The following is a 16,713-nucleotide window of genomic DNA, read 5'->3' on the forward strand; positions in this document are numbered from 1 at the left end:
TTCCTGATTCAGTGGTAGCAGAAAAAAAGCCGTGACATTTTGAAATGCCAGCTTTCTGGGTCCTGCTGCCAGTGCAACCTCTGGCTCTTTCAGGAGGCCAAGCATTTAAATGAGGTTTGTGAACAGAGTGCTACAACTTGCCTAATGGCAATATAGACTGGCTGTGTGCATAAAAATGGGGCTGTGAGCAAGGCTCTCAGAGGCAGCAAACAGCTCCACCATGCTGGACTTGGCGGGGCAAGGAGGCAGTGCGGTATTTCCCCTAGCAATGGCGTCACTAAAGTTTGTAAGAAGGACTTAGCATTTTAAGAAGCACTTCTGGTCAGAAAATAATTACAGATACACAATAAAGACAGATTCAGATAAAAAAAAAAAGACTTCTAAATGAGCCACATTGTTGGATAAATGTATGTAGGCTTGGGAGAGAAAAGAAAAAAAAGTAAATGCGTTTTTTTTTTTAAGAGAGAGAGTATAGACAGTCCTAGATTAAAAGGGGTATAAAGATAATAAAATAATTAAAAAGAAACAGAGTAAAAAATAATAAGCACAGTCTGGATTGTGTATATTATTGTGTTGTCTATGAATTTTTTGACTGTGAAGGAGCTAAGTACAGAGAGACATTTCATTGTATGAGCTGCTAAGCAAAACCAACATATATACTTTAAAGGTATCTTGATTTCAAAATTTGAGTCAAAGAATATGTTGCTTTGGTAAAGAGGTTGTTCTTTTGTTTCCACAGAGGATGAGAACCTGAGGATCTCTTCCAGACTAATGTGGTTTGATGTACTAAAACACCCCAAAAGGTTGCTATGAATACCCCCAAAAATTACTTCAGCCAACAAAAAGCAGGAAGTAGTTTGGAGACAACTATGCCCATATTCCCAAATATTGTCTATAAATGTTTGTTTACATTTAAAGGGGGATATGCTATAGAGATTTGCATTGGTATGGATTTTGGTTTACTGATACAAATTTAAGGTCAGTTTTATTATATGTATGTTTCTGCTTGATTAAGGTATTGTGTGTGCAGCTCATTTAAAAATATAATGTATAATTAAGAAACATAGATTAATAGATAATCATCTATAATAGTCAAGCTTGTAGTCATGTTAGATTTTCTAGATGGACAGACATATATTTCAGATGGATAGGCATTCTTCAAACCTTTCAAAGACTACAGAATATGTCATTTAAAATGTTTTAAGCATTTCGAACTTTTTATGGCAATGAGACACATCAGTTCCTGGCAGCACCAATTACTTCAAGAGGAAGATAGGCACTGAAGAGGCTCCTTATGGAGTTTATTGGTCATTTGGGCAGGAGACAGCTCTTGCCTGTACTGCTTGATGAACTGGACATGCAGGACCCACAGAGAAATGACTGCTGAACTTGCCTACAGGTGAGGTGATCCTTTGGGGTTCCTGCTTCATGAAAGAGTCTGCCAGACATTCTGTAGTACACAGAAGAAAGTGATTGACAAACTGCCAATATAGACGGAACTGTCTTTAAAATTTCCCGTTTCAGGGAAAAGTCTGCTGGATACTATGGGCCCATAGGCTAAGGATGGATGCCCCAACAGTACAGAAAAACTTTGAGTGACTGTCCAGGCAGCAGAATGTCTCTATCATTTCTAGAGTTTTGGAAGTTGCTTACAATGCATTTCCTGTTTATTTAGGTAATATTATATCCTTCTGGAGTCTCTGATGGAGTTGAAGAATAAATGGTTATACTTATAGTTTTCCTTAGATATGATAAAAGAAAGTAGATATAAATATTGTAACTGTAATTTTTGCCTGATACCTGTTTTGTTATATGTAAGTTTACTATGTTAAAGTTAAAACCTCCCTTTTCATTTAAACAGAAAAGGGGAGGTGATGTGAGATTCCCCTCTGTATGCTGTAAATACCATTGGTTAATAAAGAAACTGGTTTGGCCTGATAGGGTAGATAGGCGTAGATAAACTGAATGCTGGGAGAAAGGAGACAGGTCAGAGAGAAGCCATTAGCACTGCCAGACACAGATGCTGGGAACTTTACCAAGTAAGCCACAGCCACACAGAGATACACAGATTAATGGAGATGGGTTAAATTATTATGTAAGAGTTAGCTAATGAGTGAAGCAGTGATTTAAATAACACAGTTTCTGTGAGATTATTTTGGGGTTGAGCAGCCGGGAACCAACATATGAAGAGATTTAAAGGCTCAAGAAAATTGCAATGCTGGAGTAGATACACTGTCTAAAACCTAATCCTCCATATTGGAAGGCCCAGAAGACATGCTCTTCACTAATACTAAGAGATGCAAAATGGTGAGGGGGCACCACTCCATTTGTAGAGCTCTGTTGTCACTCTTTTCCTTATACCACACCTTAGGGTTGGAGATGCTGTTACTCAGCTGGATGAATTAAATGCAGGTTAAATTGAGCCTCAAGCCGGGCGGTGGTGGCGCACGCCTTTAATCCCAGCACTCGGGAGGCAGAGGCAGGCGGATCTCTGTGAGTTCGAGACCAGCCTGGTCTACAAGAGCTAGTTCCAGGACAGGCTCCAAAACCACAGAGAAACCCTGTCTCGAAAAACCAAAAAAAAAAAAAAAAAAAAAAAATTGAGCCTCAAAGTAGCAGGGGCCAGATGGCAGCACTGAAGTGCCAAAAGTAAGGTGATTATAGTTATCATAACGGGCAACAAAGATAAAGCAATGTCCATAATGGCCTAACCTGTAACAGGCAGCAAAGGCAAACTGATTTTTATGGTGGCATGACTCATATGGACCTTTGGTACTGGCTAATCATTCATGGTGTTTCCAGGCATAAAACAGAAGTCTACCATATGTCTCATCTGAATAAGCAGAAAATTTCTCAAACAGATAAAAACTACAATTATATTGTAGCAAAAGAGAATCTTTGTCCACGAACCAATTTCCAGACATTAGCCAGTAAGCAACATTCTTCAATGGTCTCTGCATCAGCTCCTGCCTTCAGGTTCCTGCCATTTGAGTTGCTGCCCTGACTTCCTTTGATGATGAACAGTGATATGAACCGTAAGCCAATAAAACTCTCCTCCCAAAGTTACGTTGGTCATGCTTTTTCATCATAGCAATAATAACTCTAAAACATCATGCCTCAAAAATAAAATTAAACAAATAAATGACTATTCTCTTACCTTGTATGGAGGTTGAGGGTGAACAAGAATACCACCCTCAGTCCTCTGCAGCGACTGCTTGACTTGTTCCAATTTAATGGCCAGGTGAGCCTCAAAATACTTGCGCAGAGCCATGCAGGTATGTTTGCCTGTTTGGCGGCTAGCAAATATTTCATCGTCACTCAAAAGTGCACCCTGGTCTTCCAAATTTAAAATCTCCAAAGTACTGATCTATTAGTAAACAGGTATAAGATTGCAAAGGAGATGAGGAAAGAGCACACAGAAAAGTAAAAAGATAACAAAAGAGATTTTGGTAAATGTTTACATTCAACAATACTGACAAGTCTATCCATATATACAACATGCTAACAATCATATGAAAGAAAAATGGGAGCTTCTAATCATATTAAAATATATAGAGAAGATGCAGTATGGTAGTGTATTCTTGTACTACAACACTTGAGAGTCTGAGGCATGAAAATACTAAGTTCCAAAGAATATTCAAAGGTAACTTGAAATACAGAGAAATTGCCTTAAAATTTTAAAAAAAAAGAGAGGTTGGAGAGATGGCTCAGTGGTTAAGAACACTGGCTAATCTTCCAGTGGAGCTGGGTTCAATTCCTAGTACCACATGGCAGCTCACAACTGTCTGTGACTTCAGTTCCAGGGAATCCAACACCCTCATGCAGACATGAATACAAACAAAACACAAACACACATAAAATAAAATCTTTTTAAAAATTAACAAGAAAAGGAAAACAAAGATATACCAGTCTAAAGTTGTTGTCATTTGAAAAGGTCAAAATTAAGCAGTTGTAGTGTGTGGTAACCCACAATTGCTATCCAGCTCCCAGCACTTGAGAAGCAGAGCCAGAAAAATCAATAGAAGTTCAATGTCAGCATGGTTACAAAAGGAGTTCCAAACAAGGCTACATAGGGAGACCTTTTCTCACAAAAGCAAAAAAAAAGATAAGAAAAAAATTAAGGTTATCATAGCAACACTCCTACAAAATTACTGGGTAAATAAATACATACATAAATATAAAAATACGGGGGCTGGAGAGATGGCTCAGAGGTTAAGAGCATTGCCTGCTCTTCCAAAGGTCCTGAGTTCAATTCCCAGCAACCACATGGTGGCTCACAACCATCTATAATGAGATCTGGTGCCCTCTTCTGGCATGCAGGCAGGTATGGAAGGAATGTTGTATACATAATAAATAAATAAATATTTTTAAAAAAAAATAAATAAATAAATAAATATAAAAATACACACATACCTACATACATACATACAGAAAGGCAGGTAGGCTACAATGGTATAGTAAGCTTAGCCTGGTTCCAAACAAGGCTACATAGCAAGACCTTTTCTCACAAAAGCAAAAAAAAAAAAAAAAAAAAAAAAAAAAGAGGAAAAATTAAGGTTATCACAGCAACCCAGCAACCCTCCTACAAAATTACTGGGTAAATACATACATACATAAAGGCTACAATGGCATAGTAAACTTCAACCACCAGAGACAGAGAACAGGGCTGGGTGCAGCAGTTTAACGGTATAGTAAATATGTATGGCACCTTGGGTTCAATCCTCAGTACCAAAAAAAAAAAAAAAAAACCAAAAGAAAACAGAGAAAAGACAGAAAGAAAAAACTCATAAATATATACATCTACACAACCAAAGCCCCCCCCCAAAAAAAAAAACAGAGAAAAGACAGAAAGAAAAAACACATAAATATATACATATACACAACCAAAGCCCAGAATGCCAATCAGAAATGCACCCAACTGGGTGCAATGATATCTTTGACTCCAGCACTGAGAAATAAGAGACAGGAGAGATGGTAGTTCAAAGTCCTTCTTGGCTATACAGCAAGTTAAGGCCAGATTGGGCTACATGAAACCTTGATTCAAATTACCAAAAGGAAATTTTCTCTCTTCTACATGTTGCCTTTCAGGATAGCCAAAACAAAGAGGACTCCTATATCTAACTGAAGAGCTAGTGGAAGAACCTCACCAAGTTAACAAGGCGACGAAGACCATCATAACGGTCAAAGAGCTCCAAGACAGCCCGAAACGAGAAGCAAATTGAGAAAAACATTGTAGCATGGCAGCATCCTGAAGCATGAGAACATTCCATTAACCACAGGGTATAATTCACCACATCAGATAGAACATTGTGGGGATGCATGCAAACCTGCAAAAGAAAAAGAAAAAAAAAAGTAAATAAATAAATAAAATCTATTTTTAACATTTGGAGCAAAGGTTTCTTTAAAAGGGATGAAAAATTCACCAGTGTAGGTAGAGATGTTTATAGAAAACAGTGATCATTCTAAGTCAGGTCTAGGACATAATCCATTCCAAACCAGAAAACTACCTAAATTAAGTACAACCTATATTTACCAAGAGCCAAAAAATGTATCATTTAATGCTTCTAAATGACTCAGGGCATAAAGTATTAACATCTTGCTTAACAAATCATGAAGACACAGAAGTTAAGGACTGTTTTTTTTTTCCTTTTGTTTTGTTTTTGTTTTGTTTTCTTTTGAAATAATCTCACTTTGTGGCCCTAGCTGGCCTGGAACTCACTACACAGACCAGGATGGCCTCTGTCTCCCAAGTACAAGGATCAAAGTCATGTGCCACCATGCCCAGCAAAGACATTCTTATAAATGTCTGAGCCTACTGATGATCCTGAGTGTACATATGTAGTATCTGCTGCTCCCTGATTCATACAGGTCTATACCGTCTATGAATTAAACAACAAATTATAAAACATCCCCAAGGTTTGCTTGGTACTTTTTTCTATATTTTAGCCATAATTAGCTTTGTACATGTAAATAGTTTAATATTCACAAAACGTAAAATTTTAATTATTACAGTTATCTTAATAAATGAACAAAGACAACACTCAAGACAATCACCAGCTTAACTTAAAAAGTCAACCGGAGTCGGGCGATGGTGGCACATGCCTTCAATCCCAGCACTCAAGAAGCAGAGGCAGGCAGATCTCTGTAAGTTCGAGGCCAGCCTGGTGTAGAAGAGCTAGTTCCAGGACAGCTAGGACTATTACACAGAAAAACCCTGTCTCAAAAAATAAAAAGTACAATACACAATATTAGAAAAATGATCCTTGTACAGAAACGATAAGCCACCTCCTAGAGATTCCCTGAGAAGCCATCACTTTTCAAATGTACAACCCACTCACTTTTAAAAATGATGACTAACATGAAAGACTTAATGGAAGAACAAGACTCAAACTAAGAATGAGAATAGCTGAAATTAGTTTACTATCTCCATCACAAATTATTTAACATACATAAAGCATTACCTGTTTATATAATAAACTGACTTTAAAATATAACACAATTCTACTGAGACACAAATGAAAAGTGCCTGGCTACTAGTCATAACGCCATAGAAATCAAAGAAAGCAAAGAAAGCAAAGAAAGCTTGTGAAACATCTGTCCTGCACTTTCTCAGTAGAGTCAAAATTTCCTAAATAATTTTACATTTTAGGATGCTTTATGAAGATATACATTCACATTCCTCAAGTCTTTCATAAGAATTTCATTTTTTCAACTGTTCCTTTCTTCTTATCCAAACGTTCATCTGTGAATGTGCTGCTTTACAGAGATGGTCCCCATCAAACCCATTCTCATCACCTGAATGGACTAGACTTACTCTTTCCATAGCATCCTGGTTGTAGGACAGGTAATACAAGCACATGGATACACCAGTTGCAGCCATAGAAGGACGAGGAATTTCCAGTAATTTCTGTACTCCACCATGTGCAACAAATTCTGTGGCAAATTTGTTATGGAGCAGGAGAGATGCTAGGTGCTAAACAGTAAGGACACATGTTACAGTAGAATAACCAAAAACATCACAAATCTCTTAACATAATATTAGCTTCTATAGAGTCATAAGTACAAAACCACCATCTCAAAAAAAAAAAAAAAGAAGAAGAGTAAAGAGAAAGGAGAAGGGAAAAAGAAAAGATGGGAGAAAGAAAACAGAAAGGAGGCCGGGTCAGACAGTGGTGGCACACACCTTTAATCCCAGAACTAGAGAGGCAGAGACAGGTGGATGGATGATCTCTGTGAGGCAAGTGTGGTCTACAGAGCAAGTTCCAGAACAGCCAAGGCTACAAAGAGAAACCCTGTCTCAAAAAGAAAGAAAAAAAAAAGAAAAGAAAAAGAAAAAAAACAGAAGGGAAAGAAAAAGAATGGCTTAAAATTCTACAGCATCCCCCTTTTCCTTCCTAACACAGAAAGGTATTCAACTTTCAAGAACCCATGGGAGTAGGGAGGCAGGAATAGAACCTGGGTACCTGCTAAACATGAGCTATACCAGTGAGCTATACCCTCTGCAACAGGTTAAAAACATGAAATGGGCTATCTGCAGTACTATTGTTACTGCCCACCCTTGTAAGATACGAAATAAATAAACCTGTTTTCTTTTTCTACCAAAAAAAAAAAAAAGATCCTCGACTTCTTCTTTTGCCAAGACGTGAGGAGATGATGCCCAGTGGTGGTGGCGCACGCCTTTAATCCCAGCACTCAGGAGGCAGAGGCAGGTGGATCTCTGTGAGTTCAAGGCCAGCCTGGTCTACAAGAGCTAGTTTCAGGACAGGCTCCAAAGCTACAGAGAAACCCTGTCTTAAAAAAACAAAAAAGAAAAAAGAAAGATGTGAGGAGATGAAAAGACCAGCTATACATTTCTGCTACCATGGAGCTGTTTTGTCTTCCCTACATGATGGACTGATTATATTTTATCCCTTCAAACTGTAAGCCAAAATAAGCCCTTCTTCCACTAAAAAAAGAAAACAAAAACAAACAAAACCAAGATACATGAAGCAGGGCATGCCTATAATCTTAGTACTTTAGTGGGCTAAGACAGGAGAACCACAACTTCAAGGCCAAGAAGTTGTGAGACCACGTCTCAAAACAGAAAGTTAAAAGAGCTGAAGGAAGCTGGAGGAAGGTAGAGTGCTTGCATAGCATTCTCAAGGCCCTAAATTAATTCCTAGTACCCACAAACACAAAGGGTGAAAATAATAAACCTGGCTGAAAGCAATGGCACAATTTTACAATCATTTTTTCATATGTTTCCTGAGTAGACTTTTGCTAACCTTAACAATTTAATTCTTCATTTATAATCAGCTCAGTGTTCTAATTCAAGTTCAGTCATTGACTTTATGAAGTCCAGAAATTTTTCTTTTACATTTATTCTCAATATAACCCCAAACTATTAAAAAAAAAAAAAAAAACTTCCTGAGACAAGGTTTCACTCTGTATCCCAAGCTGGTCTCTACTTCTCAAGTGCTGGCATTACAGAATCCCAAAGAAGAACCTTAAGCAAAGAATCAAAAGTAGCAGAGTTTTGTTGTTGTTATTGTTGTTCTGATGTATCAGAATGCATTTTTAAAAATTAAATCTTTGGCCAATCTGTGGTGGCACATGCTTTTAACCCCAGCCCTCAGGAGGCAGAGGCAGGTGGATCTCTATGAGTTTGAGTCCAGTCTGGTCTACAAAGCAAGTTCCAGGACAGCCAGTTATACAAAGAAACCCTGTCTCAAAATTAAACATTTTATTAGATTTATTTATTCTATGAGTAGCTATGGTGTTACATGTGGAGGTCAGAGAACAACTTGACTTGCAAGAACTGGTTTTCTCCTTCCACCATGTGGTTTCCAGAGATCAAACTCTGGTCATCAGGCTTGGCCCTAACTTCCTGAGCCATCTCACTGGCCCTAGATAGGGTATCCTAACTAGCCATGAACCCACCGCCTCCCCACAGCTGGGGTTACAATAATGCAGCACAACACCCAGTTAAAATTCTAACGTTTAAGTTTTGTTAATTTCCTGCTCAATTCCTACTAGTCTCCCAGGGTGGAATGACCTGCACAATTTTAAGGACAAAGTGTCCAACAAAAGTGGGATGTTCTTCACATTTCTGAATTCAGGAGCCTCAACGACAGGGCCTCAGGAGGGCTAGAGCTCCCCCTCCTGTTTCCACAACAGACAATACAAGTTTGCAATTACATACTTGAAGAGATAAAAGTCAATGGCACCATTAACAGGTATCTATCTACCCCATTCAGAAGTTCTTAACACCTAGAGCTCAACTAACCCTTACTAAAATCCAATTCCTTTCCTTCATTATCCTTTGCTTGTCATAAAGACCTCTACTATTCTTCCCCCCAATTCTTCCCTCAAGAAGCAGCTAAACTAGATATCCATTCCCAGTAACTCATGCCACATAGATGGTTTTCTCATAATGCCACTACCATACCATGATAATTCGCCATCACTAAAGGTGGTAAAACAGAATAAGCAGGCCTAAGATGTATCAAGAATCCTAGTTTTACTTGAGTCCTCACCACCTACAAATCCTCTTCATCTCACCCTGTCAGCACTCTACTTTCTTTCTGTTTTAATAGTCTGGGCCTGGAACTAGCTCTGTAGACCAGACTGGCCTCAAACTCAGAGATTTGCCAGCCTCTGCCTCCTGAGTACTGAGATTAAGGATGTGCACCACTATAACCAGCCACAATTGCCTTTTGGCCCATTTTGTTTCTATCAGAATGTTCCTTTCTGTTCTTTCTCTTATATTAACTCGAATCATCCTTTAGAACAAAATGATACACCAGAATTTCTTTGTGTGGGTCGGGCGGGGGCGGGGGGAGGGGATATGCACGTAAAATAGTATGTAGGTGCCCAACAGATATCCTGGAGCTGGAGTTACAAGCAGTTATAAGTTGCCAAATAGGGGTTCTAGAAACCAAACTTGGTATTTTAACTGCTGAGCCATCTCTCCAGCTCCAATTTTGTTTCTAAGAAGGATCTTTTAAGTTTTTTCTTATTCATAGATATTTCATTCTTTTGTCCCTTTTATAACTTTTTAAAGGAACAGATGGATGATAATACCCATTGCAATTCCAAAGAGAGTGAGCAATCATCCATCCAAAGTCACTATCCAATAGCATCTTGTTCAAAACCAGTGTTGTAACTGAATGTAGTATTTCTGGGCCACTGGACACAGCTCCAACCTCCAGTCCCATTTCACTGTTCAAGGTACTCAGTACACTCTTTAAACAGACACAGATAGAAACAGACAGAAACACACAAACACAAACCCCACTCCCATATATTACTCCAATTCTGTCTGATCTCATCCAAACTTAAAATGTCTAGGGACTAAAAGAAAAACTTACTCATTTCAATTCCACTTCAACAATATATGGCTGTACCACTGTTTGATGCACACTGGTGACATGAAGGTTAACTTAATCAAAATAACTAAAATTTAAAATGTAAAGCCAGGCAAATGTAATCCCAACACCAAAGAGGCTGAGACAAGAAACTGCTATAAGTTTGAGGCCAACTTGGTCTAGACATAATGAGTTCCATGCTAACCTGTGCCACAGACTGAGACCCTATCTCAAAAGTAAATAAATGAAACTTCAGTCCTTCGGAGACACTCTATTTTCAAGTACTGAGAAATCACTTAGGGCTGACCAGTACCGCTGTACTAAATGCCTTTAACATGAGCTTCATAATTCATAAACATCAAGTAATAACAAAAACTAGTATTTTTGCAAACTTTACCTTGAGTGCCTCAAAAGTAAGCAAGACATCATTAGTCTGTTTCAGATCAATATAAAACATCATCAATTCTCGTGATCCAAGTTGCATGAATATAGGAAGTAACTGAAATGAGAACCAAAAAATTAAATTGTGGCTTTTTCACATTACCTGTATTTTATGAATGAAGACTATTAAAGAAATGAATATATAAAAAGAAAATTAGGAGAAAATTAAAAAAAAACAATCACACACCCCTCATGAAGAATATGTTCTTATGTGGTGGTGGTTTGAATAGAAATGGGCCCAGACTCATGTGTTTGAATACTTGGTTCATAGGGAGTTGACACTTAGAGGAGGTGTGACTTTGTTATAAAATTGTGTCACTGGGGGTGGGGGTGCTCTTGAGGTCTCAGAATCTCAAACCAGTTCGCTTCATGCTGCCTGTCAACTCAAATGTAGAACTCTGAACTTCTTCTCTAGCACCATGTCTGCCTGCATGCCACCATGCTTCCTGTCATGAGGATAAAAGACTAAACCTCTGAAACTGTAAGCCAGCCCCAATTAAATGTTTTCTTTTATATGAGTTGCCGTGGCCATAGAATCTCTTCACAGCAACAGAAACCATAAGACATATATTCACATACCATATGTTTACATGAATAAACTTATATCAAACTAACCTTTATCAGGAATGACCTGCATTAAGACCTTAATGAGATGAGGGACTTTCTGGAATGGAGTTAAGAGTGTATCAGTGGGTAAGATACACCCATAAAATGCCCTAGAGATAAATATAATAGCCACATAATAGTCCCCAAATAGTAACTTATCCTAATAACTTACCTCCTGATACTCTCCTAGAGGGGTCAGATACTGGAGAATAAGTCGCTGCTCAATAGCAGGAGTCATAGGATAGAGGGTGTAATTGGTGCCAATCACCCAGGGGGACATTTCTGACCAGCTGCTATTAGACAGCTCAACAAACACACGATCTGGGTCAGAAGAGGAGAAACCCAACTTCTGCTTGGCCTTCCTAAAGTTCTCCCTGTCACCATGCTTTGCAGACTTGTTCTTCTTCAATCCTCCTTCTTCAGGCTTAGTTGCTGAGTTCACTCTACTACTGGTCTTGTGACTTGAATCAAGACGGAAGGAGATCTCCATATCTCTAGAAGTTTCTTGCTCTCCATCCACAACATCTACAGCCATGTCACCATAGTCCATATCTACAGCTTCCTCATCTAGAGGCAAAAGCGGTTCGGATGAAAGCTTCCGTGGACTAGGACGCTTATTTTCCTGCCGCAAAGCCACTTCCTGAAGTTGCAGCTCTCTCAGTCTTCGAAGCACTATTGCCACCTAGCAACAAATATTTGAGTAAAAGAAGTTATTTATTCTGAATTTTATGAACATGATTTTTTTTCTTTTGGTTTTTCAGGAGAGGGTTTCTCTGTGTATCTGTGGCTGTCACTCTATAGACCAGGCTAGCCTCAAACTCACAAGAGATCCACTTGCCTCTGCCTCTGAGTGCTGGGATTAGAGGTGTGTGCCACCATCGCCCGGCTCATGATTCTTATTAAATAATTCTTTTCTTTGGCTTATTTTATGAGGTAGAGTTTCACTCTTTCTTTGCCTTTCAAATGCTAAGATTTATAGGCACATACCACCACAAACAGCTCATTAATATATTATTATTTCCTGTTAAAGAAAACTCAATACTTGGGACTGGAGAGATGGCTCAGTGGTTAAGAGCATTGGCTGATCTTCCAAAGGTACTGAGTTCAATTCCCTGCTCAAAACCATCTGTAAAGAGATCTGGTGCCCTCTTCTGGCCTACAGGCACACAAGCAGACAGATCACTGTATACATAATAAATAAATAAACCTTTTTTAAAAAAGGAGAGAGAACTCAATACTCATGCAGTTAACCCAACGCCGGGGAATAGTAAAGATTTGATAAATATGTTGATTTGATTGCTAAAATTTTGTGAAAGAAGTTAGGACTAAAAGTCTCTTTTAAGCTGGGTGTAGTGGACCACGCCTTTAATGCCAGCACTCAGGAGGCAGGTGGATCTCTATGAATTCGAGGCCAGCCTGATCTACAGAGTACACTCCAGGACAGCCAGAGCTGTTACACAGAGAAACCCTGTCTCAAAAAAACAAAAAATAAAAAGGTGTTATTTTAAAATGTATGTCTGTGGTTTTTTTTCCTAGAAAACCCAAACCAGAAGATCTGCACATAAAACACACCATTTTGGGCCAAGGTAGACTAGGCTATGCATCACACTTAAAAAAGCAGAAGCTAAACTTTTAATTAACTTTGAAAATCAAAACTAAAGATTTCAAAAACTTACTGACTATACATTGTATATCACTAGCAACTACATAATCTAACTTCCAAGTCTACCTTTTTAAACCTTCTAATACTTATTTTTAGAGCCAATACTAAAACCTGTTCTATGTTTACTTGAGTGCAGTGGTACATGCCTATAACTTCAGCACTTGGGGTACTGAAGGAAAAGAACTGCTACAAGTCTGAAGCAAGCAGATAGAAAATACACAAACAAACAAAAAAAAACAAAAAATAAAGAGGAGGGAATAGTAAAGCAATAAAGAATGAAACTACACTAAAAAGAGAGTTTGTGGCCAGGTGGTGATAGTGCGTGCCTTTAATCCCAGCACTGGAAAGGCAGAGGCAGGCAGATCTCTGTGAGTCCAAGGCCAGCTTGGTCTACAGAGCAAGTTCCAAAATAGGTTACAAAGCTACAGAAAACCTTGTCTCAAAAAGCAAAAATAAAAACAAAAATAAAAATGAAAGGGAGAGTATATTTGGATTTCAATCTGAATTGCATTTCTTTTAAAATTTAGAAGAGTGGGTAAATGGAAGGTAGATAAGTGAACTAACAATAATGAGTCCAATAAAAATGTTAATAATCCATTCAACTGGTACAGATTCAAATATTCACTAAAATTCTTTCCAATTTGCTACATGTTTCAAAATCTTCAAAGCATAAAATTTAAGAAGAGAAATGAGAACAAGACATAGGGAATGATTTATATGTCATGATCCTTGACAAGATTTTAAAAAAAGTTTAAATGTAAAAAAAGAAAAGTAAAATCATAACTCTTTACTATGGAAAGAAATCTTAATGTACTGCTATAACTATGTTCTAGTACATGTTTTGATAGAATACACCTATTCAGATTCAGGCAGCAAGTGTGCAACAATTCTCTCTAAGATGGTCCTTACCAGTTGTGAATTTTCATCTCTGTAGTTGGCAGCAATATCTTGATTTTCCATAGCACCTCCTAACAGTCCAGTAGAGTATGTCCTCAGTGGCTGATCAGCCTCTCGGGCCCATTTGAAAAGATTTTCAACAATTCCTTCCTATAGTAAAGGACAAGAAAGAATATAATTCATAAAAGATCTATTTTCATAACTTAAATTAAAAGCCAAGGTTTCTATACCATGACAAAAAAAACTAATGAATATTTCAGTGATGGACTAGAGATGGTTCAGTCGTTAGAGGGAGCTTGTTGCACAATCATGAAGACCCAGGTTCAGATCCCAGCACCCACAGAACCAGTATCCCACAAGGAACTGTAACTCCAAAAGAGTAAAGAAAAAGAATACTACTGGGGCACCCTGGCTTCCAGTCCAGCAGAAAAAATGTGAACCTCTAATTTAAGGAAAGATTGCCTCAAAGGAACAGGTGGACAGTAATATAGCAGACCACCTGATACTCTCTTCAGGTCTCTAGGTGTATGTACAGGCCTATGCCTCCACATGTAAACACACACACACACACACCTTTAAAAACTATATTCAGTGTTGTTAATAAAAATAACTAGGTTTAATCTCCATTACCACAAAGAAGGAAAAAGAGCAAAAATTTAAATGAGACTATAATATACTGTTTAAAACATGACCTTAAGATTCTGAAAATTACTATTTCACCCATATAGCAGGTAGCTATCCAAATAAAATACTTTTGTTGTTTTGGGAGATAGGATTTTATGTAGACCAGGGTGGCCTTGAACACCAAATTAGCAAACATTAAGACTTTGAGCTCTTGATCCTCCTATCTCAACCATCCCCATGCTGAGGTAACAGCTCTATACCCCAATGCAAATAACTGTTTTTAGAACTTTTTTTGTTTATCTAGAGTATACATTGATACTTGAATAGGAAAAAATTAACAATTACTGTAGTAACAAGTACAAATATAATAATTCGATCCACTTGATTAAAAAACACAGTGATTTTCTTCTATCAAGTACCTTTTCTTGAAAGACAACCGCAGTTTCTAGACCTGGCATGATGTCCAGCAGCAGTCTGCAAGCTGCAGTATTTAAGGGGGGCTCTCTACTTGTCATCACATATGCATTCACCAGCTGGAAACAAAGGGAGGGATGAGGAGTAAAAGGTGGGTAGACATGATCGATGTACTATATATGTGTGGGTATATATATATATATATATATATATATGAGTATTAAAATGAATCTCATCAACTTGTATCATCAGTAAGTATTAATAATTGTGGCCTTTTTTTTTTTTTAAGACTAGGTTTCTCTGTTTCTCTGCTTATCATAGAACTCTGGAACTCGCTCTGTAGGCCAAGCTGGCCTCAAACTCACAAAGAACTCGAACTCTACCTGTCTGCCTCACAAGTGCTAGGATTTAAAGGTATGCGTCACCACCACCCAGCAATAACTGCAATTTTTTTCAATAACTGCAATTTTTAAGACAGCTATAAGGAATACTATTTGTTCTGGAATCAATACAATCAAATTTAAAAAGTTTAATAAGTTTATTAAACTTATTTATTAAACTTCCTTTATAATAAGTTTAACAACTTCCTTTATTTGATTGGATTGGATTGAATATAATAACCCCATAGCTTTTGAGGAGGGGGTTATTTTGAAAAAGGGTCCTACGTAGCTCAATCTGACCTCCAACTCAAATCTTTCTCGTCCCTCAGCCTGCCAAGTGCTAGGATTGCTTACATACATAAACCATCACACTGGTTCCCCTCATTTTCTACCTCTAACTACTAATATCCATGATTTCTTGAGCTAATGCTACTTTCAGTAACTGTGAGAGAAGTGTGCATATAATGTGTGTATATACACACACACTGTCTCTCTCACTCTCATTTACTCTTCACAACAGACAAAAGGCACCTTCCTAGCCACTCACATACCAAAGCACAAACAGCTTTAGTGCAGAATCATACTATGTATATCACCCTTACTTTTCCATTCAGGAATCCAAAAGAACATTTTACATTCCTAAATCAAGAGTCCTGCCAAAGAATAAGCAGTGATGCCTTGAGAGTGTTTACCAATAGTTCACACTAACCAAAGTACAACCAAGCAGAAAACAATTTCATCACAAACAGAACTTCGTTGAAAAAGCAGTTTGATTACTTTTTCAATAACCAAATTTAAAAGAAAATTCTAACCACTCTTCTCTCAATTTTAACAAAGTTTTAGGTGACAGGAAACTATTAAATAAACAAGTTTATGATTATCTATCTTCTGATAACTTTTGGATGAAAGCAAAGGCAAACGTACTGCGTTCATGAAGTCGTCATTCTTGAAGAGTATTCTCAGCAAGTGGCCCAGCATACACTCTGGATCAGCTCGACCTATCACAGGAAGAGAGAGACACAACAGATTAGGTAATCCTGTCAAATAAATTAGACCTACAAAATAGCATCTGGGTTGTTATAAATATGACTAGTAAACTGTCAGCAAAAATAAACAGAAATAAAGAGAAGATTTCTGTGAGCAAATTTAATAAGAAATTTTTTTTAGGGTTAGACATGGCGGCACACACCTTTAATACCAGCACTTGGTAGGGAGAGGCAGGCACAGCTCTACGAGGGAGAGGAAGGCAGATCTCTGTGAGTTCAAGGCCAGCCTGGTCTACAAGAGCTAGTTCCAGGACAGGCTCCAAAGCTAGAGAAACCCCGCACTGAAAAAACAAACA

The 16,713-nt window shown here is 37.9% G+C and overlaps 1 protein-coding gene across 2 annotated transcripts in view; it reads right to left on the minus strand.

Annotated features, from left to right (window-relative positions):
* The window catches only part of Dcaf1 (DDB1 and CUL4 associated factor 1), a 62,270-nt gene that overhangs the window by 34,188 nt on the left and 11,369 nt on the right, over nucleotides 1-16,713 (minus strand). For both annotated transcript variants that reach the window (XM_075964742.1, XM_075964741.1), the window contains exons 4-11: nucleotides 16,296-16,369; nucleotides 14,997-15,110; nucleotides 13,966-14,103; nucleotides 11,566-12,075; nucleotides 10,744-10,845; nucleotides 6,815-6,973; nucleotides 5,148-5,327; nucleotides 3,158-3,367 (exon numbers count right to left, since the gene is read on the minus strand). In XM_075964742.1, the coding sequence (XP_075820857.1) occupies nucleotides 3,158-3,367; nucleotides 5,148-5,327; nucleotides 6,815-6,973; nucleotides 10,744-10,845; nucleotides 11,566-12,075; nucleotides 13,966-14,103; nucleotides 14,997-15,110; nucleotides 16,296-16,369 (1,487 nt within the window). The remainder of the gene's footprint in view (nucleotides 1-3,157; nucleotides 3,368-5,147; nucleotides 5,328-6,814; nucleotides 6,974-10,743; nucleotides 10,846-11,565; nucleotides 12,076-13,965; nucleotides 14,104-14,996; nucleotides 15,111-16,295; nucleotides 16,370-16,713) is intronic.

This window comes from Microtus pennsylvanicus, chromosome 3 (genome assembly GCF_037038515.1).
Source record: "Microtus pennsylvanicus isolate mMicPen1 chromosome 3, mMicPen1.hap1, whole genome shotgun sequence".
Lineage (NCBI taxonomy): Eukaryota > Metazoa > Chordata > Mammalia > Rodentia > Cricetidae > Microtus > Microtus pennsylvanicus.